Here is a 17,911-nt window from a genome sequence, read left to right on the forward strand (position 1 = left end):
AAAAATATGGGACAAGCTATATTAGGTTTTATACGACATTGATTCTATCTGGTTTCTTTAGTTGGTTTGGAACAAGTGAAATCCAGGCCTGTTTAGATTGATCAACTTCTTGTCTGATTATTTCTCATGTAAATTTTTAATCCTAGTCATGCTGATTGGGTTCTCAATTTCCTGCTATTTTCCAGGCATATTTTCAAGAATCAACCATGTTGAAACAATCACCTAGTAAAAATCAGAGGACAAAAGGATTCAAGGTGAAGCATGCAATACAAATATGTCTTTTACTTGCCATTTGCATCTGGTTGCTTTTCCAAGTCAAACCTTCCCATGAAAAGAAGACAGCGTATGAGGAGAGCTCCAAAAAGACACCTGAAATCATAAAATCTGGGAGGAAGGACCTTCATCCACGAGTAGATGAAACAACTTTGGAAATCGAAGGAAAAGAAGAATTTGAAGAAGATGTAGAAGATGGTAAACCAGAAGAAGGTGAGGATGAAGGAAGAGGCGATGGAGATAATGAAATAGATGGACATGATCAAGAGAGAATCGAAGAGGAAGAATTTGAGGAAGCAGAGGATGTAGTTGATGAAGAAGATAGGGAAAGGGAAGAGAGAAGTGAAGAAATAGATGGTGAAGGGAAAGAAACTCAAATTGATGATATGAGCTTTTCTGAAGATCAAGCCCAAACTGAAGGTGAAAGAAATACCCTTGAGGTAAGGAACGAACATTACCAAAGTGATAATGCCTCCAGTGGTGTGGTTCAGAACACTCAAACTATGAGCACTGAATTTGAAATTGGAGTTTTGAGAAAAGTGAAAGAGCAACAAGTAGAGAATGCAGAAAAGATTGAAGTAGAGTCGAAAAATGAACTGAATATCACGCTACAAACTATGGTTAATGTAAAAGACTTAGACCCTGAGTTGAGTAATAGTGTGAGAGTAGAAAATGGTGCTTTTCACGATGATGTTCATGGTGAAGAAAAAGGTTCTGTATTTGGTTTTGGTGAGCAGGCAAATATCAAACAAAAAGGGCACAGTGATTCACCATTGATTTTGATGGAAACCCATGGATCTTCGAATGGAATGGATACATTGCCAAAGTTGACTCAAGTCATTGATATAACCTCTAATGGAAGGCAATTATTCTTGCAAGTTGTTTCAGAGGAGCAAAATAAAAGCCCCAAGGCTGAAAATCAGCAAATGGATGTCAATTTTAGTCTTTCCAATAAGGAAATGGCAGCATTAAGCGGTTCTTAGTCTGTAGTAGCAATGCTTGATGCATCTGTTGTATCTGAGGAAAGATTTGCTTATGAAATTACCAAGGAGAATGATTTTACAACAAATGGAAATGTAGACATTGTAGAGAATGAGTCCTTTGATTTTTCTAAACCCTCATTCTATCAAAAAGATGAAGATGATGAAAATATTTTGGAGGCGGTAGCAAAGATTGGAGATAATGTAGCTAACTGAAGGATATTGGGTTGTTTCTTCTAAGAATATACATGCGTGTTAAGTGCGATGAGCAACATGTTTATATTCTCCATCTTGTTTAGGTGGTATGATAGTTTAGGCCATCCTGACCATAATATAGATACTATCAATTTCAAATGAAATGGAGAGGACTCTTGTCCCATGAAATAAGGGTTGCAAGACTGTTGGGGCATGTTGTTTTATGGTTGGAGTTAGATGCATAAAGCCACTCTACTATCGTTGGTGATGAATGATGAGAATTAATTAGAATATGCTGCACTAGTCCTGCATCTCACTCTTAGCAGCCGCTCTTTTTTATTTTTTTTATTGGTAATTATTAGTTTTTAATCTGTCTGATAGGCTAATAGAATCATATGTTAGGAATTTATTAACATTTTTTAATCAATCTTAGCCAGAATTTCCAAACTTTTGATTTTCAGGGATTACTGAATATCTATTGCGCAAATTTTTTGAACTTTTCTTCTTTTATTATGTGATAGATCTCTTTGGATTTGGCATCATTCCAAATTACTAAATTACTAAATGCTTTCTCAAAGCTTGCAGCATGATTTCAAAGATCTACAAATTAAAATATAGAGATTCTCAACCAACAATAATTGCATGACTAACAAAATAGTGTTAGTTCCAACATGAGTGTTTGAAGCACAGTGCTCGAAAATGGTTCAAATTTTGGGATTGGGAAAATTGCTGGATCTGCAATTCATTAAACGGCCTGAAACATACCACCTGTTTAAATTTTGAATTTCAAAATTAACAGACACCCATTTTGGTTGAAATTTTGGCTTTCAACCAAAATTCACACGTCATTTCTTTCAGCCAAAAACCCAACAACAACTTCAAGGAGCTACCGCACCGATGCCATCAAACCCAATAACCACCGCAGATGTTAACGTGGTGCAAACAACCCATTAGCCCTCAAGGATGGTCCCCATGTATATACGATTCTAGGAAAGATTATGGAATTGAAATGGAATTGGAAGGACGAGATAGAATGATTTGATGAACGAAATAGAATTGGAATTTGTTAGTTTTTGTATTGGCTGCATTCTGTTGGACAAAATCACTTCTATGTAATGTTGTTGTTTTCACAGGGATGCTGCTTTATCCAGAGTCTACTCTTCAGCTATGTTCTTCAAGAAGATTCTGTTAAGTTTTCAAGGAAGTTTATTTCGGTTCCCTGTCAGCCATCCGGACGACATAGTATTTCGTCCGGACACTTATCAGTCAGCACATTCCGTCCGGACGACGAGATCTTTCCTTCCGGACGCCTATCAGTGTCTAGAAGCTTCGAATAGTTCAAGGTTGCATCCGTCCGTACGTAATGGCAAATCGTCCGGACGCTCTTCAGGGTTCGAGAAGATCCCAGTGTTCCAGCGCATCCGTCCGGACGACGTGGTTATACCATTCGAACGCCATTCAGTGTTTGACAAGTATTAGGGTTTCTTCTTCGAGACACAGTTATGGGAAGACGGCTGCTACCGTCCTGAAGATGTGTGATCCCGTCCGGACGATGTCCTCCATAAGGCAAGTCGTACACTCTAAGTTCAACCGTCCAGACGTCAGTCTTCATGGTCTGGACGATGAAGCTTCATATATGGAAATTACGTGCACCAGTTCAACCGTCCGGACATCAGTCTTCAGGGTCCGGATGCTCCAAGCCTTATTATGGTAATTACGTACAGCCGAAGTGCAATCGTCCGGATGCTAGGGCAACACTGTCTAGACGTGGCCTTGTTATGGAAGCTTTCAGTGCTACTTTGGAAAGGCGGTTGCAGTTGACGTCCGGACGCTCGGTCAAGTCGTCCGAACACCCTCGGGTATTTTGGTCATAACTTTTTACTCAAATATCGGATTGGGATGAAATTGGCGTTGTTGGAAAGATAAGAAAAAGTTATGTAAATTGAGAATCTGGACGGCCATTAATAGCGTCCGGACGGAAAGATTTGCCCGTCCGGATGGCCCTGCAGAAAATTCTAGAATTACTTTCCGGACAAGAAAAACTTTGCCCGTCCGGACGCGTGTCCCACAAAATCCATTTTTGACCTAATTTAGAGCTTCCTAAGCCTATAAATAAAAGGCTTGAGGCATGCTTTCAAGACAGAATTCGGTGGTGAATTATCTACAACTTAGAGAGGGTGTTTAGGGAGATATTGAAGATCTGCTAGTTCTCTAGCTTTGCCAGTGTCTGATTTGATCAGCTGTGAAGTCTATCTTAGGGGTTGGCCCTAAGGTAAAGGATTCCATTAAAGACCCCTTCAGGTAGGAGACCTGGTTGGAAGACGTTCGTGTTGGGTTACACGTTAGAGAGCAAGGTACGACCACTGCATCAGAGGTTTGTGAGTGTTACTACTTTGTATCTTGTCTTGTCTTCTGAATAGTGGATATCCTGGGTTTGGCTACCCCGAAGTGGTTTTTCTCTTAATTGAGTTTCCACTGTGTCAACAAAATATTTGTCTTCTTTAATTCCACATTTAATATTTTGTTGCACACTGTTCACACACACTGTTAAATTAGAAGTCCATTTAATTTTTCAATTGGTATCAGAGCGAGTACACTTTGTTTAGGATTTATTTCCTGAGTGTGATCCTCATCTCTTTATGACTTCTATTTTTTTATTACACCTTTTATCATGAATTCTTCTCAGTTATCTAATGAGGATTCTGATATTAAGCTATTTTAAGGTTTTTAATAAATTGAAGAATGCTCAACATTCTAAAATTTCACAAAAAGAGCTAAAAAGGTGAAGCAAGAAAAAGAGTCATTAATTATGAAATTGTCTGAATCACATGCTTTGATTGATTCTTTGAGATCTGAAAATACCATGTTGTTTAACATTATTGATACACTTAAGAATAAATTAAAAGAATCTGATGATCTCTTGAAAAAATTCTCAAGTGATAATTTGAAGAGCATGCTTTGTATTCATTTAGATGTTCCTAACAAGCCTGGTTTAATTGTTAATGATTTGAGTGCTTCTACTTCACATGCTTCTAATTCTGAATTAGATTCCATTATTATTAAGCCTGTGATAGTAGACACTGCTTGTTTGGATAATTCTTGCTTGAATAATTGTGTGGTGCCCAAGCCCAAGGAATCAGGAACACGAGGTAAGTTTGTTCCTTCTTGTCATAATTGTGGGAAAATTAGTCATATTAGGCCAAATTGTTATTTATTGAAATCCCACAGGCCTTGGATTAAGCAGGATGCTATGAGGAAAAGTGAAGTTGATGATTCTTCCTCAGCAAAATATGTCCCTCCGCATAGGAGACATGTAAAAGGTAAAGGCAATGTTATTTGTAAGAATGCTAATCATAATTTTGCTGAAAATACAAAGAAGCATTCAAACAAAAGAAGCTTGCCTACCTGTCATCACTGTGGCATCATCGGTCACATCCGATCCAAATGCCCACAACTCTAGAAGTCGAAGGTTCAGTGGAAGCTGCCAACTACAGCCACATCAGGCACTCTACCTCCTATGGCGCTTCAGGCTCCACGGCATCAGTAGCAGTTTGTTCTTGCCTATCAGAGTGGCAAATCAAAGAAGAACATATCAAGGCGCTACAAGAGAAAGCCGCAGAAGCCCATTAGCTATCATGACTATGAAGGGTTTCTGAGCCTGATGCAAGGTATGCTAAGGAGAATGGACAACATGGGCAAGACCTGCAAGCTACCGCCACGAGTCAAGCAGGTATGGGTTAAGAAGGATGAGACCATTCACCCCTTGAGGGGAAGTGGACTCTCCTAGTAAAGGCGAAGTCTTCCCATGCCTAGGATTTTGGTTCCTAAATCCTAGTGCATGTCAGGTATGTTTGCATTGCATCGTTTATCATGTCATATCTTATTCATGCCTTGCATTCTATTTGAGGAACCTTTTATTCTATCCCCATATTTTTTCTAGTTTTCTTGAGAAACATCTGCAGATATATTTTTTTGGGGATGACAGTTAAAGCACGTCGGGCGGCTGCTTTTCTTTCTTGGTATTTCTAAACCTCTCTCCATGAGGACAGGTTTGGTTTTACCTTACATGCTGGGATTAGATGTCATTTCCTTTTCCATAAGCATGTCTTTGTTGTTGTTTTTTTTTTTTTTTTTTTTTTTTTTTCTGTCTCATTTTTCAACCATAAAAAAAAAAAATTGGGGAGAAGATGCGGAACTTTATTTCTTTCTTTTGATAGTTTTTCAAATATTGCATGTGTTTTTGCCTGATATCTCAGTTCATTGTGCATTGATTAAATCTGCTTATATATGATTGAGAGTTTATGCATGATATCTGCTAAGTTTTCCTGTTGCATCTTAATGATAGATAGTTACTTTCCTCATGCGATGAAAATGTTCACTATCTAAGACTCCTCTAAGGTACATCTTTTCCTTCTCTGACTTTTTGCTTCTAGAAATTCTAGATAATAGAAGAGGTCTTTGATTAAGATGGTCAAATTGACCACATGCTAGTTGAACCAAGAGCCTAAAAATTCTGGCACTCTCTAGGTTGCAGCACCATAAGAATCAAGCAGTAAATCATATGCATTATGCACTTTTAAATTGTATATTCACTGCTTATGTGCTGAATTTGCTATATGCCTTGCCCTCTATGTACAAGTAAAATTTTTACTTTGTCTTTCATGGTACAAGTAAAACAATTAGGTGCTGCATCTTAGGGGGAGTGTATCAGATGAGGGTGGCTAGGCCCTAGTAAGATAAGGTTTGACTTTTGACTGATCTTTCATTGATTTTCTTTCTTGTTTGGAAAATCTGGTTGTTTTTTGTCATATCAGTGAATTTCATACCTAATTGAGAAAGTCTTCACACACACACACGCATTGCATGAGTTGAGTAATCTATTTAAAATTTCTATCAGCAGGAAAATTTGTGCTTATTGAATACTTAACTCTCATTTATATCTTTGCATATTTTTGCAATTCTATTTGACTGCTTTATCAGTTGATTATACATGCGTGTTCTGAAGCTAACTTTTGGGAAAAATATTTTTCTGCATATTTTCCTCAAGTTTCAGATTTTCAAGTGTGAAGCATTCGGACAGACCTATTCTTCGTCTATACGAGAGCAGTCTTGCCATATGCTGACCTAGCAGTTGCACATCCGGACAGGATCTCTATAGGTTTAAGACTTGCTTCTCTTTCTCTGCCATATACACATCTTTGCTTTTTTATTGATTTAACATATCATGTTGTGTGTTTTTCTCGTGGATTTCTCCCGAGATTTTGGCATTTTTTGCTCATCTCTTCTCATCCCATGATCTTCATTGTGTCTTCCGTTATTCTTTTAAGTCTTTGTGCTTTTAGAATATTGGAATATTTGTTGGGATATTTTCTTGAGATAGTGTGCATGAAAATCCTTCTATGTCTGTGTGTTGGGCTGATCTTGATATATTTATGCCTTATGAGTAGCTGCATTGCTTATATTTCTCTTTGGCATCCATTTGACAGCCGTCTTAAATACCACATTATTTTTGGAACTAACAGGATCTAATGGTATTTTTGGAGGTATTTCTGGTTGATTTTGATTCAGGAATATGACATCCAGCGGCTCCCAGCACAATGTTTGACAGATGGATCCTTTGGAAAACTGACTTTTGTTGAAGTTGGATGTTCAAATTCCAAAGGTCTCAGGATTAAGATGAGCTTTTCCCCCTAGCTCATCCAAAGCCTTCCGTAGCATTCCCTCAGATCTACATCAGTTTGAGGTTCAGTGGTGACTCTCCTAAGTTATCTTGCAGACCAGTTGCTTAGAGGATGTCAATCTGCGGATAACCAGTTTTAGGCTTCGCAAAATCAAGAGATTGAAGGGTTTTCAGTCCGTGGTTCCCAGTTTCCTGAGCTTAAAGCCAAAGTAGTACAAATCCAGCTTTTTATACGGTTTGCTCTCCGTTACTTGATTTCAGTGGATCGGCAGGATTTGGTACTTGAAGGATTTTTATTCCTCTTTTTGGGCCATTTGCAGACGTTTCTCTACTTTCCTATTGTTTTGGATTTTAGAACGTTTTTGTCTGTGGATATTTTTACTTGGTTTACCCTTGTCCTTCTGAGACATTGAGGGGGAGTAATTGCTGTGTGGTTTTTCTCATTACTCTGTTTTACCCTTTGTCCCTTTGTACTTTTGTGACAAAAAGGGGGAGTAATTTTTGATTTGAAGCGGGATTGTATTTTTAACTGGTCAAGTGATTTTTGTCCCAGAATAGCCAAAGGGGGAGTTTGTTAGTTTTTGTGTTGGCTGCATTCTGTTGGACAAAATCACTTCTATTTAATGTTGCTGCTTTCATAGGGATGCTGCTTTATCTAGAGTCTACTCTTCGGCTATGTTCTTCAAGAAGATTCTGTGAAGTTTTCAAGGAAGTTTATTTCGGTTCCCTGTCAGCTGTCCGGACGACGTGGTATTCCGTCCAGACGCTAATCAGTCAGCAACATCCGTCCAGACGACGAGATCTTTTCGTCCGAACGCCCATCAATGTCTAGAAGCTTCGAACATTTCAAGGTTGCAGCCGTCCGGATGTAATGGCAAATTGTCTGGATGCTCTTCAGAGTTCGAGAAGATCCCAGTGTTCCAGCACATCCGTCCGGACGACATGGTTATACCGTCCAGATGCCATTCAGTGTTTGACAAGTATTAGGGTTTCTTCTTCAAGACACAGTTATGGGAAGACAGCTTCTCCCGTCTGGACGATGTCCTCCATAAGGCAAGTCGTGCACTCTAAGTTCAACCGTTCGGACGTCAGTCTTCATGGTCCGGATGATCAAGCTTCACATATGGAAATTACGTGCACCAGTTCAACCGTCCGGACATCAGTCTTCAGGGTCCGGACGCTCCAAGCCTTATTATGGTAATTACGTACAGTCGAAGTGCAACCGTCCGGATGCTATGGCAACACTGTCATGGAAGCTTTCAGTGCTACTTTGGAAAGGCGGTTGCAGTTGACTGTTCGGACGCTCGGTCATGCCGTCCGGACACCCTCGGGTATTTTGGTCATAACGTTTTACTCAAATATCGGATTGGGATGAAATTGACGTCGTTGGAAATCTAAGAAAAAGTTCTATAAATTGAGCACCTGGACGGTCATTAATAGCGTTTGTACGGCATCCATCCGGACGGAAAGATTTGCCCATCCGGACGGCCCTGCAGAAAATTCCAAAATTACTTTCCGGGCCCAAACAAAAACTCGCGTTCATTTGCGTTTTGTGTGGTTCGTTAGTGAATTGGAATTTCCGGGTCCAAAAAGCAGTTTTATTCCGAGATTTCCATCTTCAAATATTCCAAATTCTTAGGACGTCGTGATTTTATTTCGTTTGATGAAAATAACTGCTATATGATACAATTTATTTACGCCCAAACAAAAACTCGCGATCATTTGCGTTTTGTGTGATTCGTTAGTAAATCGGAATTTCCGGGACCAAAAAGCAGTTTTATTCCGAGATTTCCGTCTTCAAATATTCCAAATTTTTAGGACATCGTGATTTTATTTCGTTTGATGAAAATAACTGCTTTATGGTACAATTTATTTACGCCCAAACAAAAACTCGCGTTCATTTGCGTTTTGTCTGGTTCGTTAGTGAATCGGAATTTCCGAGACCAAAAAGCAGTTTTATTCCGAGATTTCTGTCTTCAAGTATTCCAAATTCTTAGAACATCGTGATTTTATTTCGTTTGATGAAAATAACTGCTATATGATACAATTTATTTACGCCCAAACAAAAATTCGCGTTTATTTGTGTTTTGTGTGGTTCGTTAGTGAATCAGAATTTCCGGGACCAAAAAGCAGTTTTATTCCGAGATTTCCGTCTTCCAATATTCCAAATTCTTAGGACGTCCGGACGGCCAAGGCTCCCGTCTGTACGCGCGTCCCACAGAATCCATTTTTGACCTAATTTAGAGCTTCCTAAGCCTATAAATAAGAGGCTTGAAGCATGCTTTCAAGACAGAATTCGGTGGCGAATTCTCTACAGCTTAGAGAAGGTGTTTAGGGAGATATTGAAGATCTGTTAGCTCTCTAGCTTTGCCGGTGTGTGATTTGATCAACTGTGAAGTCTATCTTAGGGGTTGACCCTAAGGTAAATGATTCCATTGAAGACCCCCTCAGGTTGGAGACCTGGTTGGGAAGCGTTCGTGTTGGGTTACATGTTAGAGAGCAAGGTACAACCACTTCATCAAGGGTATGTGAGTGTTACTACTTTGTATCTAGTCTTGTCTTCTGACTAGTGGATATCCTGGGTTTGGCTGCCCCGGAGTGGTTTTTCTCTTAATTGAGTTTCCACTTCGTCAACAAAATATTTGTCTTCTTTAATTCCCCATTTAATATTTTTTTGCACACTGTTCACACACACTGTTAAATTAGAAGTCCATTTAATTTTTCAGAATTAATATATGCAAATTTGAGGATGCCTTCCTACCAAGTTCAACAAAATATTACAATCTCCTAGTGAAAACTACTAGCTTCTGCTATTTATATTTGTTCTTACAATAAGACTTGTATCACAAGTAACCAAAATGCAGCTTACAAAGTCTAAAACGACAACACTGTATTAAGCATGCGAAGAGAATTCCGCACATTTAACAGCCTCCTTATTGGCTTCCAGCTGTAACCCATACTTAGTTTAGCTTCATTCCGGTGTTGCCATGTATGCCATCATCTCGTAGCTGTCATCCATATCCAAGGAACGTTCTTGAACCTTCTATCAATTTCTTTGCTTCTTCTTTCAGTTTTCTTGTTCCTTTCCTTTTACAGAGTAGCTGTTGGACGAGTCTGTGACATCACTCCCCCCTTTTAAAAGAGGTTTCCCACAAGGTGTGGGTAGGCATTTTTCAAGCTGTAAAACTCCTCCCAAGTCGCATCATCCATCGATTGACCCTCCCAACGGATAAGCAGTTCGATGAACGGGCGATTATTCTTAGGCCGAGAACGATGGCCTAACACCTCCACAGGCAGAGGCTGAAGAACACCGTGGGAATCCGTTGAAGGAAGCTTCGGTAGAGCAGAAGAAGCAGATCCTAGCTTGAGTTTAAGCTGAGAAACGTGAAACACCAGGTGGATTCGAGCCTCAGGGGGCAAATCTAACTCATAAGCAACAGCACCCACCTTGCGGATGACCAAGAAAGGCGCATAAAATCTAGGTTAAAGTTTAAGGGCTCTGTGGGAAGCCACAAAAGTTTGCCGATAAGGCTACAAACGAAGGCAAACTTGCTGACCCACCTCCAAGGTTCTTTCACGACGTTTCAAATCTGCATACTTCTTCATTTCCTGTTGGGCTTGTTACAGATTTTGTTGGAGGAGAGCCAAGATTTGCGCATGATTGCGCAGTACTTCATCCACTGCCTCAACTCGTGTTGTCCCGGGAATGTAGGTAAGCAAACAGGGTGAGGGTAAACCATAGACAACTCCAAAAGGAGTCATCTGAATAGAGGCATGCCAAGTGGTATTGTACCAGTATTCAGCCCAAGGTAGCCATGAAGTCCATTGTTTAGTCCTGTCTTGAGTGAAACACCTCAAGTAGTTCTGAAGACATTTATTGACAATTTCAATTTGCCCATCTATCTGAGGGTGGTAGCTAGTGCTCATCTTGAGAGATGTGCCCTACAAACTGAAAAGCTCATTCCATAAGGCACTATTAAAAATAAGGTCTCTATTAAAGACAATTGAACTAGGCATGCCATGTAATTTGAAGATGTGAGAGATGAACAATTGAGCTATTGTAGCTGTAGTATAAGTATGGGAGAGGGTAGTGAAATGACTATATTTTGATAGGCAATCAACCACTACCAAGATTACAGAGTGACCTTGAGAGAGGGGTAAGCCTTCCACAAAGTCCATAGAAATGTTTGCCCAAACTCTTGTATTGGAAGGGGCTGGAGTAAGCCCCCAAGAGAAACATTTTCATGTTTATTCTGTTGACAAACATCAGATTCCCTGATGAACTTTTTCAGGTCTTTTCACATGCCCTTCAATAGAAATCCCTCTTAGCTCTATGTAAGGTTCTTTCATAGCCCGAATGACCCGCCATAGGGTTACTATGCACAAAGAGCAAGATTTTGGCCTTAAGCGGTGGGGACTTGCATATAAAAGAATTATGTTCTTATAGAGTAACAACTTGGGACAACCTTTCATCATTGCAAACATACCATCAAGACATAAGTAAGATATTAGAATTAAAAAAGAAAGGGCAAGTTTCGAATCTCTATTACTAATTCCTTATTCCCCTAATAAAAAAGACAAGCCTAATTTAGGCTTTGACTTCACAGTAACATAAACTTCACAACTTCTCATTCATTCTAACTTGATAATAAACATAAAGTAAAACCTATGGGACAATGTGAAATTAATTCAACATAAAAGATATAGTTTGATAAGTATTGACATCTCATTACAACTTGATGATTTTCAAGCAATCGAACAAACCACCAAGCTCAACTTTTATCATAGTACCTAACTTCCATGACATTACATTACATTACATGACTTCCCCTATTTGTTCAATTTCACTGTCACAACTTCCACTACAAAATGTTGTTTACAATTAAATATAGGCTTCTTGGTTGTGTTATTGTCCTCGTCGTAAAAAAAGATACTAATACTAATAATCATAACAATTAATACCCAAATAAAAAATAAAAGCCGCTCCCCTTTCTCGGGCATGTGAACTTCGTTTTCCTATTTTTATTTTTTCTTTTCTCTCATCATCCCAAGTAAAACCTCTAATCCATGTCAACAAGTTGGGGGGTGGGGTGGGGGGATCCACTCATAAGAAAAATCGGCATGCACTATGAAATAGCCCAAAACATAGAATAAAATAAATACGTTTATTCAACAAATCGCTCTTAACAAACACTTATGATAAAAAATAAAAAATTCATTAATCGTGATAAACCAATATATTTTTCTTCAAAATAAATTTAACATTTATACCATTCTCCTTATCCAAACGGTTGAGAATCTCACTGGAACGATTGATGGTTGCCCTAATCGATATCCCACTAGAACGATCAAGTTATCCTTTTCCCCTAACAGTTGACATACCGCTGGAATGTTCGAGCTGTTGTCTCTCCAAACGTTTGAAGTATACCCTGAGAATGTTCGATCGTGCCTGAAAAGCATTTTAGCCACCTCAGTCAAACTTATCCATTCCCCACGCCTATAAATAGTACACTAGTACCCTCAGCCCTCATCCTTTATTCTTGCACTTCAGCAAACCTTAGATTTAGTGAGAGAGAGAGAGAGGTTATAGAAGGAAAAATGTGGCATTTGGTGTAGTTCTATCGTCCAAAAGCTAACCTTGAATGTCAAATCCGTTTTTCACATAAATAATACACTAACCTTATTATTTATCAAGCTTTTTTGTGAAGTCCTACAATGCAATGTTAAGTTTAAGATTTATCACATGATATACTTTGATTTTCGAAAAAATTATGAACTTGTTCATTTTTTTTGTTGTTGTATTTTTTGTATTTTTTTTGTTTCTTTTTGTTTTATCACGTTGCTATTGTTTAATATGTTTTTATATAATTATTATGAACTTTGGTTAAGTTGGAATGTGAACTGAGTAGAAGTTTTGAGTCATTTATGCATTCTGGCCTTCATCGAAGGTTCAACCCTTGATGGTCGAACGCTCCACCTCAAAGCCGAACATTTGACAGTGACCATAAATGGATAATTAGAGTTTTATTGATAGATTAGTGTATCTACTACATTATTAGAGTTTTTACGTGAATGAGTTAGAACTCCCGATGTATTGTGTAAAATATTAGGGTATGTTCATGTTGGGAATATGATTGAAAAAACATGATTGCGCAGCAGAAAATTAAAATTTCTAAACCAAGATCGAACTTTAAGAAGATTATGTGAAGAAACTATGCTATTTTAAAATAAACTGCAAAAACATAAAACACTTGATGTTTCAACCATTCCTTTGCTTTTGGGCAAAATCTTTTCTTCTTGATCCTCCAATAAAAATCACATATAGACTCAGAGATCTTGAGACCTTCAGGTATTTTCACCAATTACTAAACATAACTGAGAGCGTGGGCTCTTAACTTTGTCCTCACAATTCTTTTTCTTATTATTAAGAATACTTGAAGAATATTAAGTTCTTAGTAAACATTGGAGAATTAGAGTGAATCGGTAAATTGTAAAAGCTATAGAATTATCTATTTATAGGCTTAGCAAACTGAGAGAAAAACAGTTTCAACCCATGTGGGACTAGGAGTATAGTTTTAATTTATGTATGACTTTGAGTAGCAGTAGGAGTAGGAAAAAGACAAATCCTACTACTACTAGGACTCGGCCACAATGGAAACTAATCCCCTTGTGGCTAGGACTAAGGCCTCGTTTGGTTCGTGGAACTACTATTCCATTAGAAAAAGTAATATCTATTACTGGGAATAGAAGAAGGTGGAATGGAATAGCTATTTTTATTCTTTTGTTTAGTTGTAACACTGGAATATAACATTGAATATGTATTTCTTTGTTTGGTACAGTGCAATATGCTGGTGAATGGAATCATATTGTAATCAAATTTTCTAAAACACCCTTATAATACAAATATAATTTACATTCTTAACGATATTTTTTCTTTATTTTCGAAACATAGACAATCATCCTATCACCCTTTCTTTCTTTCTTTTTTTTTATTTTTTTTTATTTTTTATTTTTTTTAATTCGGTCAATTTTGTGCCTTTTTTATTCATATACATTTATGCTACAAAATGATTTATAAAAATAAAAAAGCACATAATCATTATATCACCATCCTTTTTTTTTTTTTTTTTTTTTAAAGAAAAAAGAAACTATGAAAAGCACATCAACTAACTTGAAATCATTTTGTAGAACCAGTCATAATAATGAAGTAAAAACACATTAATTAAAATAAAGCTGCTGCTAATGCACATTACCAAATTGTCTCATAATACTCAATAAAATTTAAATAAAATCACAAAATAACTTCTGGCTTATCAAACATCTTAAGTTCTTAACCATCCAAGAATGGTCTAGCACCAGTTCTTAATTAAAAAAATTTAAACATAAATGCAAACTAAAAATATATGATTTTCAGCAACTGCTCATTTATAATTCCACACACTAATTCTTCTTTGTCATCATTTGAAATGCTGAAGAATAAATACATTACTTCGGACTAACAAACAAACGATCTTGCTGATTTTAGACAATCCTTAACAATAAGACCAATTATTTTTGATAGCTCATCATTTACTTTTAGTCTATTCTCAGGTACTACTGCCTTGGTAACTGCCTTGCTAAGATTATTTAATGCAGTAATTAAATTTGCTGCAAGCAGCTTACCAACTTCTCTCATTGTGTGGGTGATGTTATCTTCGCTACTATTGTTATTCTTTTTTCTTTTCCGACCTGGAAGTCCTTCTCCTCCATTGCCATCGGTGGGCAATTGTGTGCATGACACGTCTTCGTTAATCTTTTCTAGTTCATCTTTCTCGTTTTATCCAATCTGGTTTTCATCCCCTTTTTCTTGTTGTATTTCTTCACACATATCAATAGGTGTTTGAGCATCTTTGCCAATAGTATGGTCTTTTGCATAAACAATGCAGAGATCCTCATACAAGGGAAAATATTTGTTTCTAAAAGCAGAGGCCCCTTTATGACTCTACAAAACCATCAAATAAGATAATGTCATTTTAATATATTAAGCACATAATAAGATTATAAATATACAATTCACAACATGTTAAAATCTTACTTGCACATATGCTTGCCATACAGCATCTTCAGCAACCACACATTTTCTCACATTGTCCCATCCAAATCCGCTTGTATCAAGACCACACAATATTGCATGGATTACTTGAAAATCCCTTTTCAAAGTTTTTAGTCTTGATTCTATATGTGGTTTTGCTTTGATCCCAACATTTGGTAATGTCCTTGAAAGCTTAACTTCCAAGTTTTGGAGAGATAACCTGGTTGAAGCCTAGTCTCTTGTTTATCGTTTCCTTCATTGTAATGCTCTAACAAAGCCTGAACACGTTTGATTTCTTCTTCAGGAGTCCATTTCCTTCTACCATTATCTTGAGAATCCAATATTGGTGAAACCATATCTAAAAAGAAAAAAAAATGAAGAACATAAATACATAAAAGTAATAAAACTATAATAATAGGAATATCAAGGAAAAGATGCGCACCGTATGGGTAACATTAACAACAGAGACCAATTGACAACCACAAAAGAAAGATTTCAATATATTAAGGAAAAGACTGACCCATAAAATAGTATATCGTAACATGGTTAATTGCCAACCACACATAAATTTTTTTTAAAAAAAGAAAAAATTGTCTACCACACATAAAATGTTTAAATAAATGTTACATATAGTAATATGTTGTAACATGATCAATTGCGTCGTCTAATTCCCCTCCCCGAATTAAACATTTCATTTGCCATAGTTGTTCTCCATGCACTCCATTCATCAGAAGCTTTGATTTGCGTTATTGGATCATTATTATTCCAGTATGTCTGTGGTTCTGCTGGTCCAATTCTTCTTCTAATGGGTCCACAAGCAACTCCTTTCGTATGTTGTTATGCAGAAGACAACATGTCATAATAATCTGATTATGTGTCTTAATTGGATAAAATTATGGACTCCTTAAAATAGTCCAACGCAATTTAAACAACCCAAAACATCTCTCAATGATATTCCTAGTTGACGAATGTTTCATGTTGAATAATTCTTCTGCAGTAGTTGGTTGATGTCCAACTCTCCAGACGTTTAGATGGTATCGTTGCCCTCTATATGGTGCAAGATAACCCTTGTAATTTGTGTTCAACGCCCCAAATTTGAGCCAGCAAATTCGTAAGCAGAAACCTTCGGTTTTCACGTGACATTACTACATCAAAGATAAACTCTCGCAGCGGAATATATTTTTTCTTCTAAAGACTTTGAAATTGATAGCATAACACATTAGAGCTGATTGAAATACCTCGATACATTTATTAAAAGTTACTTAGGTTTATCTTTACATGCCATATGCACACTAGGTGTATTAAAACTAGTGCCACAGACGGCACATAAGTATACAACATAAAACATGCCAAACATAACATCGTTATAAATATTTACATGCCATAAAATAAAACACACATAAATACAACTAGCTATTTCTAAGTTAGCACATAGTAGTTCGATAATAGTTTCAGAAACCATCAAAACTGGCATATGGGTCCATGCCTTCATCCTCCTGATCTGCATGAGTAACTATGCAAATATGACGTCATCATATTTACATAGACAAACAAGTGAGTCATCCATTTTCATAACTAAGTTACCATCAAATTGATAACAGTTTATAAAGAATACAAATGCAAAGGTTGTATGAATATGCATCATAGTAACCATTTAGTTTGTGTTTTATGATCATCTTTCTTCAGACTTCTCGTTCTAGGTTATCTGAACCCATTCACGTCTGTTGCCTCACACTTAAAGTTGTACCTGTTTTTACTGGAATCCTACTGGTCCCAGCATTAGTTATATATTAGGACTTCGGACACCTCTGGGTCACTTTGGACCCCCTAGGTCCACTGATTAGCCTTCCTTCCACTTACTACTACATCAGCTTGTTGATGGCTATCTCCTCAACCATTTTATTAATTGGACAAAACATGAAATGCATGAACAAACAACCATGCAATGAATACACACCACACAATCCTAATGAAACGTAGAATCATCCTTAGTAAGTACATCTATAGTTACACTCTTCTCCATGTAGTTTCTTAGACTTCTTTTTTGCATATAAATCCATCCAAACAATAATATTTATATATATATATATATATATATATATATATATATATATATATATATATATATATATATATATATCAATTATCTATTAACCAAATCATTGTTTATAGACCCTCATATCTTTATATTTATTATTATCCATTACTTCATTATATTGAAATGATTACTTATAACATTCTTAAAACCTGGGTTCATGATTTGATGACGAGACTATATGACCAATGCCACCAAATATGAACTTGAAGGTTTTAAAATATATCATAAGGACATATGAGTAATTACGATCAACTCATGAAAGTCACGTGCACAATGAAATGTAAACGCAGTTTATATTACTTTTTAATTTAATTCTTTTATCTTTTAAGCTTATCAGGTCTTTAAACAACTCATAAAACAAGTAATGAGATCAAATAGTAAGAAAGATATGCTAAGTGGTTCATAAGATATTCCTTTGAAAGTTTCACGTTCAAACTATATCTTTTGAGTTTTCGGACTCAATATACCGGAAGTGAATTAAAAATTTTCTTAAGAATATCTAAAAAGTCATTCCATGCATCAAGATCACTTACCAATCTGATTTGGAGAGAAAAACTTCAAGAACACCAAAGTAGCCGTGTGGTAGAATGAGAGAAAAATGAAGAGAAAACCAA

At 36.9% G+C, this 17,911-nt stretch overlaps 1 protein-coding gene across 1 annotated transcript; it reads left to right on the top strand.

Annotated features, from left to right (window-relative positions):
• Positions 1 to 206: 206 nt before the first annotated feature.
• LOC133871573 (protein Ycf2-like) lies at positions 207 to 1,256 on the top strand. Its single transcript, XM_062309001.1, has one exon. The coding sequence runs from the start codon at positions 207 to 209 to the stop codon at positions 1,254 to 1,256; it is 1,050 nt and encodes a 349-aa protein (XP_062164985.1).
• Positions 1,257 to 17,911: the final 16,655 nt, after the last annotated feature.

The sequence above is a fragment of the Alnus glutinosa genome, chromosome 6 (assembly GCF_958979055.1).
Source record: "Alnus glutinosa chromosome 6, dhAlnGlut1.1, whole genome shotgun sequence".
NCBI classification, from domain to species: Eukaryota; Viridiplantae; Streptophyta; class Magnoliopsida; order Fagales; family Betulaceae; genus Alnus; species Alnus glutinosa.